The sequence below is a fragment of the Mustela putorius genome, unplaced genomic scaffold (assembly GCF_011764305.1).
Source record: "Mustela putorius furo isolate JIRA1106 unplaced genomic scaffold, ASM1176430v1.1 tig00537350_pilon_pilon_pilon, whole genome shotgun sequence".
Classification (NCBI taxonomy): Eukaryota; Metazoa; Chordata; class Mammalia; order Carnivora; family Mustelidae; genus Mustela; species Mustela putorius.
This window is the reverse complement of record NW_025422471.1, coordinates 9,811,377-9,823,787: the sequence shown is the minus strand read 5'-3', so window position 1 is coordinate 9,823,787 and position 12,411 is coordinate 9,811,377. Positions and strand designations below refer to the sequence as shown.

Genomic DNA, 12,411 nt, shown 5'->3' with positions numbered 1-12,411 from the left:
GGACCCACAGCCCAAAGCCCTCTTTGCATCTAGACTTTCAACTATACTCCAGTCATAGCAGGCCACTAAAGGTGAGGTTTAAAGTGTGACTCAGAAGGAGGTACACGACACCCAGCACAACATAAGAACTATCTGGTTTTTCTAATTTATACAGATAGAAATCCAGAGAACATGTGTGGGAATAAATATTAAGGGTATGGAACAATGGAAGGTCATGGACCTGGAAGGAAAACTGGTACCAAGGACCTGGATTGAGAAACCGGTACCAAGAAAATCTGGGAAAGAGTTATGTGAGTAAGTCCCCTCTGAAAAGGAAAAAGAAGTGAAAGAAATCTGTGTCCCAAATTAACGCTCACCAAAAGGTGACCTCAACAGAGTAAGATATTAATAATCAAGTGGATAAGATGACTCCTGTGGAGACCAGTTAGCCTCTCTCCCCAGCCACCCCTGTCGTTGCCCAATGGGTTCATGAACAAAGTGGCCATGGTGGCAGAGATGGTTGTTATGCATGGTCTTTTTTTTTTTTTTAAAGATTTTATTTATTTATTTGACAGAGAGAGATCACAAGTAGGCAGAGAGACAGGCAGAGAGAGAGAGGAGGAGGAAGCGGGCTTCCTGCTGAGCAGAGAGCCCGATGCGGGACTCGATCCCAGGACCCTGAGATCATGACCTGAGCTGAAGGCAGCGGCTTAACCCACTGAGCCACCCAGGCGCCCCGTTATGCATGGTCTTATCAATATGAACTTACACTCACCAAAGCCAACCTAGCCACAACCTGGACTGATTATCCAATCTGCCAGCAGGAAAGAATACCACTTAGTCGCCAATACGGCATCGTTCCTGTAAGTCATCAGTCAGCTACCTGGTCACAGTGGATTACATCAGACCACTTCCATCAGGAAAGAAGCAACCTTTTGTTCTTACTGGAATAGCTACTTCCTCTGAATATGATTTGTCTTCCCCACATGTAATACTTCTACTGTATCTACTGCTCGTGTAGTTACAAAATGCCTTACCTACCATCATGGTATTCCACATAGCAGTGCTTCTGATCAAGGAACTTACTTCACAAAAAAAGAACTGCAGCAATGGTCCCATGCTCATGAAATTCAATGGTCTTACCATTTTCCCCACTATCCTGAAACAGCTAGTTTGAGAGAATGGTGAAATGGCCTTTTAAGGATTATGGTGCCATCAAGGTGATAGAACCTTGCTGGGCTGAGCAAGATTCTTCAGAAGGCTGTACATACTCAGAATCAGTGTCCAATATATGGTGCTATTTCTAACATAGCCATAATTTACAGGTCTAAAAATAAAGGGATAAAATGGGAGTATCACCATTCACTATCACCCCTAGTGAACAAGGAAAGAATGTCCATTTTCTCATTATTCTCATTCAACAGAGTATTAGGAATCTTAGTAAGTACAAAAAAGGCAAGAAAGGGAATAAAAGGCATACTGTCCAAAGTGCAAATGACATGATGGTTTACATAGAAATTATCAAGGAATCTACCCCCGAAATTCCTTGAACTATTAAATGACTTTAGGAAACTCATAAGATACAATATCAACACGTAAAACTTGATTATATTTCCATAAATTATCAGTTAACATGTGGCAACTGAAATTAAGAACACAACACTGTTTAAAATCACTCTAAATAATTAAATCTTAGGGGGCACCTGGTTGGCTCAGTTGGTTAAGTGACTGCCTTCAGCTCAGGTCATGATCCTGGAGTCCTAAGATCGAGCCCCACATCAGACTCCCTGCTTGGCAGGGAGTCTGCTTCTCCTGCTGACCTCTCTCCTCTCATGTTCTCTCTCTCTCTCTCTCAAATAAATAAATAAAATCATTTTAAAAAATTTAAAAAAATAATTAAATCTTAGGTATAAGTATAAGAACAAATGTTTACAACTTACATGTTGAAAATTACAAAATGCTCATGAAGGACATTGAAGATTTAAACAAATAAGAGCCATACCAGGTCATGGACTGAAAGATGCAATAAAGATGTCAATTGTCGCCATATTCATCTATAGGTTTAAATATAATTCTTATCAAAATCTCAGTATATTTTTTTGCAAATATAATTTTACTCTAAAATTCATATGGAAGAACAAACAACCTAGAATAGCTAATAGCTAAACAATTTTGAAAAGGAATAAAATGGGAAGAATCACTCTACTCATGTTTAAGATATACTAATAATCAATTGAGTGTGATTTTGAAGAAGAGATAGACACAGATCCATGCAGCAAAAGAAAGAACCCAAAATAAGGCCACCCAAATATAACCAATTCATTTTTGACAAAGATGGAAGAAGTAATTCCATGGTGGAAAGAAAGTCCTTTTCACAAATGGCGCTGGTGCAAACAGACATTAACAGGCCCCCCAAAACCAACGAACCAACCAAACACCCACCTTGACTTAGATCTCCTACCTTCTATAAAAATTAACTCAAAATGTATCAAAACGTAAAATCTAAAATTATAAAACTTTTAGAAGAAAACACAGGAGAAAATCTTCACAAACCAGGGTCAGGCAAAGGATGCACAAACATGACACTAAAAGCATAACCCATAAAAGTTAAAACTGATAAGTAGACTTCTCTAAAGATAAAGTTTAATTTAGTTTGACAATTTGTTCTAAATATACTTTGCTATGCACTGTCACTTTATTTTCTATTATTTTTAATTTAACTCCTTCATTAATTGTTAGAAGCTCACGCGTACCAGGCTTTTTATTGCTATAGTACCAATGAATTAAAAGATTCAGAGAAGCTAAGTAGCTAGTTCATGGTAATCAGAAAAACCTGAGTTTGAATCCAGGCAAGTTCATCTTTAGACCCTATTCATACTCTTTTTACATACATCTAGTAGCTCTAAAATCTAGAAAATCTATGCAAACTCTTATATATTGCTTGAGAAAGTGTAAATTGGAATGACTATTTGGAAAATGTAATTTTTACATGATCAAGTAAGGCTGAAGATGCACAAAAATCTATCTAGGAAACCCAGTGAGTCTATTTAGAAGGAAATACACACATTCCTTCACCTCTCTCCTAAATCAGCCATTATTTTGAGAGTGCTAGTCATTTCCAGCAGCATACAAGCATACACTAAAACCTTTTACAGAATTTCCACAGCTTTCTCCAATTCCTCTCTTTCCATTTTCTATGGAAACTCTCCCATGTAGCTTTCATTTCCACCAATCTGTGAAAACAGCTCTTTGTGATGATCACCAACGACCTCTACTTCGTCAAATCTAAAAGTAATTTCTCAGTCCTCGTCTAACCTGAATCATTATTATGACTGAATGAGTTACTCCCATTTTCTTCATTTGGCGTTCAGGATCTCTCTCTTGCTCTTGATTCTCAGACTATTTTACTAGAAATTCATTTTCAGATTCTTTTGCTGGTTCCTCTTCATCTTCCTGACCCTAGAGCTGAGATGCATCAGGGCTCAATCTACAGATCTCTTCTGTCTATACTGACATCCCTGGTGATCCCAATTAGGAGCTCTGGTCCTTTAAATATTACCTCCATGCTAATGATCCCTAAAATTTTTTTATCTCTAAACCAAACGCTCTCCCAAACTCCATACTCAACTTCTTTACCTTCCCGTTTAAGTAACATCTCAGTTTAATATTTAATATGTCTAAAACCTAACTCTTGCTTTTCACTATTATCACCATAACTTGATTTTTGCAGTTTTTTAAATCTAATACATAGCATCTATCTTAGAGCTTTTTAGGCCAAGAACCTTCAAATTTTTCTTGATTTCTCCTCTAACATCCATGTCTAATCCAACAGAAAATCATGTAATCTCTTCCTTCCAAACATAAACAGAATCTGTCATCATCCTCTTTTGTTACCATCCTAATCCAACACATCATCATCTCTCATATTTGTCAGGAGAAAGCAATGCTCTTAGTTATTTCCTATATTTGAAGGTAAGGGCTAGTTATACCATCCCATTGATAGAACATCAGCTCTAAAAGCAGAAACATGATGAGGCAAATTGTGAGCTAAGAAACTGGCTATGTTGTCATATATATGCTTCAGGCTTTCATGAAGAGATGAAAGGTAGAGGAGAGATTCTTGAGGTATCTTTATCATCCAGCCTCATAAAACAAAACAGGACAGGATTGAGGGCTTCAGAAAAATGGCTGCAGTCAAGATGGTCTGTGGCATTACCTGCAAAGCACCGTAGAGACCACAAAGACTCTACACTGAACAAGTAAAGAGACTCATTATCTGGCATAGTTGGCATCTTAACTTTAAGAAAATCCGTTGAAGAGATCTTTCAGCTCAACAAAGCACACTTATTTTAGGAGTAAAATTCTTTTAGACTGCAGACTTTAAAAAGTCTAGAACTCAAAATTCCCAAAGAATGTCTAGGGTAAATTCCCTCCGAGGTGTTAACATGGAGAACCTTTCAAAAAATACCCCTAATTAATGCCACAAAGATAGAATACTGGATTATTAGGCAGATCATTATCCTAGCCTAGCATGACATTCTGATAAAAAAAAAATATATATATGATAAAGGCAATAGTCTTAACTCAAGAGACCTAATGTTAGTTTTAGCATTAAATATACAACTTTGGATAAGAAAAGGGATATGAATTCTTAGTTACAAAATTACATGATTTTGTGACTTATTTACTAAGTACACACTCCATCTCAGATATTGAAACAGTTGTTAATCCATTACAGATGGATAAAAACTCACATTCTTATTTTAGAATTGAAATGAATGGAAGATCACCTAAATATTCCTATGCCTTCATTAGGCACAATGAAAAAACCCTGAAAAAGCAAAATAAGTATGTACCTTTCAGTGCAGTAGTCTTTTCTTTTTCATCTGGACCTCCCTGCTGGATTTGTGCCATGCTTATCCAAACTGGCAACAAAATTAAAGAGCTCAAGGAAATAGACATCAATCTTCAGAAGACAGTCTAGAATGAATGAAAGCAATAAATTAAGCTCTACTCAATCCTACCTACTCCATGAGAACTTCCTAGATCCTCCCAGTTGGGATTAATCTCTCTATTCTGATTTCCCACTGCACTTTGATGATGCCTATACCACAGTACTTATCATAGCCTGCCTTGCATTATAGTTATTTATGTATTTGTCTGGGTCAGCTAACAGATTACAAGCCCCAGGATAGAGGTATCAACTTTTTGTCATCTTTATATCTCTCATGTCACCAAATACAGATACCAAACTTACAGATACCTAAAGTCACTGACTGAACTCCCTATTTAAGTTTAGTTCTCTATCATCTAATGCTTTTTTTTTTTAATATCTTCAGGTAGTTCCAAAAGCCTGAAATTTCTTTTTTTTTTAAAGATTTTATTTATTAATTTGACAGAGAGAAATCACAAGTAGACAGAGAGGCAGCCAGAGAGAGAGAGAAGGAAGCAGGCTCTCCGCCGAGCAGAGAGCCCGATGCGGGACTCGATCCCAGGACTCTGAGATCATGACCTGAGCCGAAGGCAGCGGCCCAACCCACTGAGCCACCCAGGCGCCCCCTGAAATTTCTTTTAAAATAAACTATAAGCATGTGCCAGTTACAAGATCAGAATGTCTTCCTCCCAGAAAAGACAGTCAGAAGGAGAAAGATAAATAAAGAACTTAAGAACTTTAATCATAACATAAAGCAACTCTAAGTTACCTCTAGTGTAATTTAAAATACAACTTTAAGGGGAAAAAACTAGCCCTTTCAAAAATGAAACTATGCCAAATTCAATGTCCAGAAGCCATACTCTATAAATGGCACCCCAGTAAATAATGATGATATAAAATTATGATGTATTAAAAATCTAATTCTGCTCTATTTTGGCCAAAGGGAAGACATTTATACTATAAATCAATGGTTTTCCCCAGGATGCCCATGAAGACAAAAAAAAAAAAAAATCACTATTCCTAAAGTTTAAAAGAGAGAAATGCAACACATACAATAGAAAAAAATTAAACTAATCTAGTCAATCCATGACTGTTAATGAAATTATATAAAAACCACATTCATGATCACAATAAATGAGACTGAATATTCCTCTGATCGAGGAACCCAATTTATTTGCTATCCACAAAACAAACTTCAGTTTCCATTCAGAGGGATATTTTATAATTATCTTTACAAACTGAGGCATTTTCATAACCAACAGAGTACAGCAGAAAATACTTGAAAAAAATGAATACGGAGGGGCGCCTGGATGCTTCAGTTGGTTAAGCATCTGCCTTTGCCTCAGGTCATGATCCTAGAGTCCTGGGCTCTCGGCTCAGCATGGAGCCTGCTTCTCGCTCTCCCTCTGCCTGCCACCCTGCCTAATTGTGCTATTTCTCTCTCTCTGCCAAATAAATAAATAAAATCTTAAAAAAAAATCAAAACCTAATACTGAAATTTTAAACCAGGAATGTTCCAAACAGTCATAAATCATATTGCCCTTATCTCAATTCTAACTGTAGGTTTGGGAGGTGGTATAAGAGGAAGACCTTCTGGCTTCACCAGTAACTACACATACCCTTGAAAAATTATTTAACTTCTCTGTCCCTTATTTTCAAATATGAAAAATGGCAATGATAACCATGTTTCCCTCATATTGTTACAGTGAGGCTAAATGTAAAATATTTTGCATAGTACCTGATGTGTATAATTAAGTGCTCAATGTATGCTGGCTTACATATTTTTTAATTGTTATAAATGTATCACAGCTTCATCATTTAATAATAGCTCTGTGGCCAGGGACAAGACACTTAATATTCAAAATCTTCAGTTTACTTATTTATAAAATGTAGCTCAAGTAATAGTGGTTGAGAATTAGTATTACAGTAGGTATGTATAGCTCATCATTGCTATTACTAGCAGTAATGCTGTTTGTCAATGGAGGTTTCCTAATATGAATAACTAGAATATGAGAATATTTTTGACTGGGAAGGCATTCTTACTTAACAGGAAAGAAGTTGTTTCTTCTGTAAACAAGTAACTGAAAACTCTATAAAAGTATATGACAAAAATGTGTCTATATTACTTCAAGAAACTATAGCAGTTTGTATGGTAGGTGATGTATAAGACAGCAGGGTATAGCGGTGAGTTAAAAGAACAAGGTCACGCGTGGCCCAGGTGGTAGCTTAACTCTCTAGCTACCAAAACAAACTGTTAAATAGCTACTTATAAAATATATAACACCTAGACTAATAATTACATCACATAAAATATATCAGACCTAGACTGATAATTACATCACATAAAAAAAATAGTTCTAAGGTTTATCTATTCATATGCAGGAATCAGTCTTATCTGTCAAGTCCCACAAGTTTGTGTACAGGTTTTACCAAGCAACTCCCTATTATTCACCATCCTATAGCAGAAATTGAAGAGAAATGTTTATAATAAGAGATCCCACGCATTGCTCTCTGTTAACAATTCCACAATTAAATTAACTCTCTATAGGGACTTCTTACATTACTTACTACATCCCTCTGCCAACCCAGTATTTCCTCTAAATACAAGCAGTTAGGTTATTTTTCATTGGCTCCAAATTGTCTGATTTCTAAACAGAACAGTTTATACTATTATTTCATTGTGACTGTTTTAATGAATAAAATTATAAAATATTTTTGGTGCTAGAGTAATTTTCAAGATTCACAGTTTAAAGTTCTAGAGACCTAGTGTACAGCATAGTGGCTACAATTAACAATCTTGCATTGCATACTTGGAAGTTGCTAAGAAAGTAGATCTTAAAAGTTCTCAGCACACACACACAAAGATGGTTAACTATATGAAGTGATGAATATGTTAACCAACGTTATTGTGGAATCATTCTGCAATATGTACCTATATAAATCATCACATTGTACTCCTTAGACTTACATAGTGTTATGTGTCAATTACAATCTCAAACAAACAAACAAACAAAAACACCTTGGGAAAAAAAGCTCTAAATACTGTACAATGTTTAATAACATGACCCTTTTAGATTTTAATCTTCCTGAGGACAGGTACCCAGCACATGTCTGGCATGTTTAGAACTCACTGGATATTTGTTGAATTTAAAAATGAATGAGTAAAAGATAGAGGAAAAAAAGAAGATGCACATTTTAAAGAATCATTTTTTAAGACTCTCGAGATTACACAGCATTTAATAATCATATTCTTATTTTATGAGATAACCAAAAAATACACAACACAATTTACTGAAGCGATGATATATAAATTAAGAGACAGTACTAATTATTATCTGTGATCCTTAACCTTCTAGCAGCAGATGCAAAGCAGGTAAGCATGAAGCAAAAGCAATTTGTCTGTTGCTCTCTTACTCACTGTTAGATTTTTACCCTCTCGAGTTATTTTCCATGGCTGTGGCACAGCTGGTGAAGCTAAATCAGGAATATTATAAATTCTCAATTTAGTTTTCCTGATAAAAATTCAGAGTTATAACCTGCATGGCCACAGATAAACACTACTGAAAATGCAGTCAGCAAGCTGCTTGATACATTTGATATATATTAATATGTGCACTCAACATAGTTTATTTAGTATTATCTGATCGAGGTTAGGTTATAGGGAATAAAGTGGTAGAAGGTTTTTACTGATGCGAATTGGGACACAGTTGACATGCTGTATACTTCATGATAACCAGTGCTGTTTAAATATGGTTTCCTAGAAATGGTTATAGTATAAACTAGACTCAAAACATCTCAGTTTGCAATTTCATTCTGTGAACTACACAAAGCAATTATCATATCTTCTTTCCTCCTATGATTCCAAAAGAGAACCCAGTATGTATAAATAAAGCTATAAATAACTTGTCATCTGTAATCTTTATCCAGTCAGCATTTCAAAACATGAAACAGTAGAATATTTCTTAGTTGCCCTGTTTGCTCAAAATATGGCACAAGCACTTATAATACGTATAGGAAAATACACAGAAGCCTAAGTTTTCTACATCTGTTTGTTTTTAGGTAGGTATTAAATAGGAACTAGACATAGATGATTTTGCAATAGAAGGCCTTTCCACCTCACATTCTGACTATAATGATGAAAGTATAAAACATATCACCAGACAAGTAAAACTGGGTTAATTCCCCATGACCTTTGGAGCTGGTTTGGTCTCAAAGAATCTATGCTTACTGAGTCAGGTTCTGGATATCCAGCTTGTAATAGCCTACTTGTGGAAGAAAGTACAGTAAGCAAATTGGTACAGAGATTTTCAAGAAACCAAAGGATTTACCCAAATTACAGTTAAAATAACCCTATTACTCAGAAGTTGCTCATCAGCAAAGGTCATTACATAATAATCCTGAATAGCTTATAGTTCAAGGTTGCAGCACACAAAAAAATGTGTTTTGGAGTGTGTATATGTGTGCATGTGTGTGTATATGTAGACATATATGGGCACTAGGGAAAAGACTGAGGAACAAGGGCATCAGGAAAAGCAGACATGGAAGACAAAGCCCAGAGTACTATGGGCTCTTGGTACATAGAAAATGCCAGCTCCTATAAAGAATGCTATCTATGCTTGGCTCAAGGCTTAGCTCAGTGAAGGAATACCTGATTCTAATCTAATCCTTTCTAAAATAATTCCCTAGTTTATCAGACAATATTATTTAGAAGGACTGGAATGAGAACGTCAGCTTTTTAATCTCAATTCCACCACTTGGTAGCTGGGTGACCTTGTGAAACTCTTTAACTTTCCTAACCTCAGTTATAGGAATAACAAAGAAAATAAGAGCACTTTTCTTTTACAGGGCAATTATGAAAATTTTATCAAATAATGTATACAGGGGTGCCTGGGTGGCTCAGTTAGTTAGGCAGCTGCCTTTGGTTCAGGTCATGATCGTGGAGTCCTGGGACTGAGTCCCACACTGAGCTCCCTGCTTAGTGAGGAGTCTGCTTCTCCCTCTGTCCCTCACCCTGCTCTCATGCTCTATCCCACTCTCTCTCTCAAATAAATAAAATCTTAAAAAAAAAAAGGTATATAAAATTATGTTGAAAACTATAAATTTGTCTATAAATATTAGTAATCCACATCGTTTCAAACATAGTTCGGTTCCAATTAATTTGTACTCAAACACATAAAGGGGGGCACCTAGGTGGCTCAGTTGGTTAAGCAACTGCCTTCAGCTCAGGTCACAATCCTGGAGTCCCGGGATCAAGTCCCGCATCGCACTCCCAGCTCCCTCTGACCTTCTTGCCGCTCATGCTCTCTCTCAAATAAATAAATAAAATCTCTAAACACACACACACACACATAAAGGGTACCCAAATCAGTACAATTTATAGGAACGAGAAACTTCTGATGTGTACCATTTGGATGAATTCTAAGTAGAAATAATAAAACCCCATTAAAAATACCTGTTGAGCTGACTTGGCTTTCTAAGACTCTACATTAAAGATAATCATAATGAAATTTAAATTAATTTTTAAAATATAATTTGTTCATATTTTTTCTAATATTATTAAAATGCATGTCTGGAAAATGTTCAAGTATGGGAATTCTACCTTCATTTAGATAAAAGTTTGTTCAAAAAACACTGTTCTATTTCCCGACAGCATATATTGGTCACAAAGCTACCAAGTCCTTTCATACTCATTACTTTAGTAGGTCATCACCACCACTGTCGGGATAGGAGAAGTTGACACATCTGCATCTTACAGAGATGAGGCATCCTGAGCTTTGAAAAGCTAAATACTTGGCTAAGCCATCCCAGATGGTATGGGGATTCTAATTCCAGTCTTCTGACTCCTGCTTAGAAGTTCTTAAAACAAGCTCCTTCTACCTGCCTGGTGGAGTCAAACTACTTAAACTTTACAGTTTCAATTTCTAGTTTATGATAGTATGCTATTAGTACCCTTTCATGTACTAATTATCAGGAAGTTTTACAATTTGGAGTCTGAGCAAGTTGGATGTAGTTAATTATATAAAGATGAAACATGTCAACCAAAATTGTCTCAGTCTATTTAGTTGCTGTTCAGAATTAAGATTGATAAAAATTACTGCTCATCATTACCATCATACCAATACTTTGGAAAATCAAGTATCTAGAGAAAGAGCCAGAAGTTAAGGAATGCCAAACAGAAATATTTTAGAAGAAACTGGAAATGCACTACTGTGCCTTTTTAAGAGGTTCCAAAATTGGAAGTCATCAGGCTAGGTTTCACATTGTTTTGTACCTATCAAAAGGACAAACTCAACAAGGCTAGAATGAAATCCTTAGAATAACTTCAAAACAATGTTAAAAGTCAAACTAAGAAATTAAATGAGGACTAAGACAATTCTTGATTTTGAATCCCCTAAAAAAAAAAAAAAGGAATTTAAGCAGTCTATTATGAAGTTTTCATAATATGGAGTGGAAATGGCAGAGCTATGGCTAAGGACAAAAACAATTCTCAAAAGGATACAATCAAAACTTTGGAAAAACAAAGTCATCTCGAAAAAATAGTCTCCTTTATATGGGTCAAGTATAAATGTCATATAAGCTACTTCAGAGAACTTGAATTCTATGGTAAACATAAACAATATAATAAATATACATAACTCCAGGACAAATTAAACTAGTAGAAACCAACTATACTCAGAAGATTTCAAAATTGCCAATACTATGAAATAGAAATAATAACTGACATGCAAAGCCTACATCAAATTTTCTCATTCCATATATATGCTTACCAGGATCTCTGCTAAATTATGTGAACTCAAGGTTCAACTTAGATTTTTAAAATATAATATGCATGTGATAGACACTAAGGTGAACCCATGCCCAGATGCCCCCTTCAAGGGTAACCTGCTGCTGAGCGGCAGGGAGTACAGTTAGCAAAGAGCTTCCGACTGTTACCCACGTCACAGTCTGCCTCAGGTGCTGAGTTGCCTCACTCAAGGTCAAGCCTTTCCTAGGCTGACTGGCTTAGTCACACTGACTGAGTCAAGTGGGAATATGAAAGCCCCGCCATTTCAGACTAATGCAGGACAACTCCAAGCAATGTTTGCTCCAGAGATCGCCATCAGGTTGGCGGAGGCTTTGGTCAGACCTGCATTAAGTTCAACTTCTCCCTCCAACCAATCCCACTGTCCTCCTTCCTTCCCTAAGTGTTGTTCTTTAATAAACATCTTGCACTCCAAATTTTACCCAGCCCATGCTTCTGAAAAATCCAAGCTGTGACAATGTACTTTTCTAAATACTTTTTGAAAGTAAAACAAACAAACAAACAAACAAAAAACTTCATATGTTAAAGAGACAAGATGTATCCAGAATATATAAAGAATTCTGGCAACTCAACAATAAAGACAAATAACCTAATTTTAAAAATGAACAAAGGAAATGAATACACATTTCTCCAAAGAAAATATACAAATGACTAAAAAGCACACATACTAAAAAGATATGCTCAACATCATTAGTCA

General features: G+C 35.9%; 1 protein-coding gene across 7 annotated transcripts in view; it reads right to left on the bottom strand.

Moving 5' to 3' along the window:
* Nucleotides 1-12,411, bottom strand: part of FAM172A (family with sequence similarity 172 member A) — a 426,343-nt gene that overhangs the window by 386,409 nt on the left and 27,523 nt on the right. For 6 of the 7 annotated variants that reach the window (XM_004769901.3, XM_045074532.1, XM_045074534.1 and 3 more), the window contains exon 2: nucleotides 4,836-4,959. The exons of the other annotated variant lie outside the window; for it this stretch is intronic. In XM_004769901.3, the coding sequence (XP_004769958.1) occupies nucleotides 4,836-4,941 (106 nt within the window). In that variant the 5' untranslated portion in view covers nucleotides 4,942-4,959. The remainder of the gene's footprint in view (nucleotides 1-4,835; nucleotides 4,960-12,411) is intronic. 7 annotated transcript variants of the gene reach the window in all.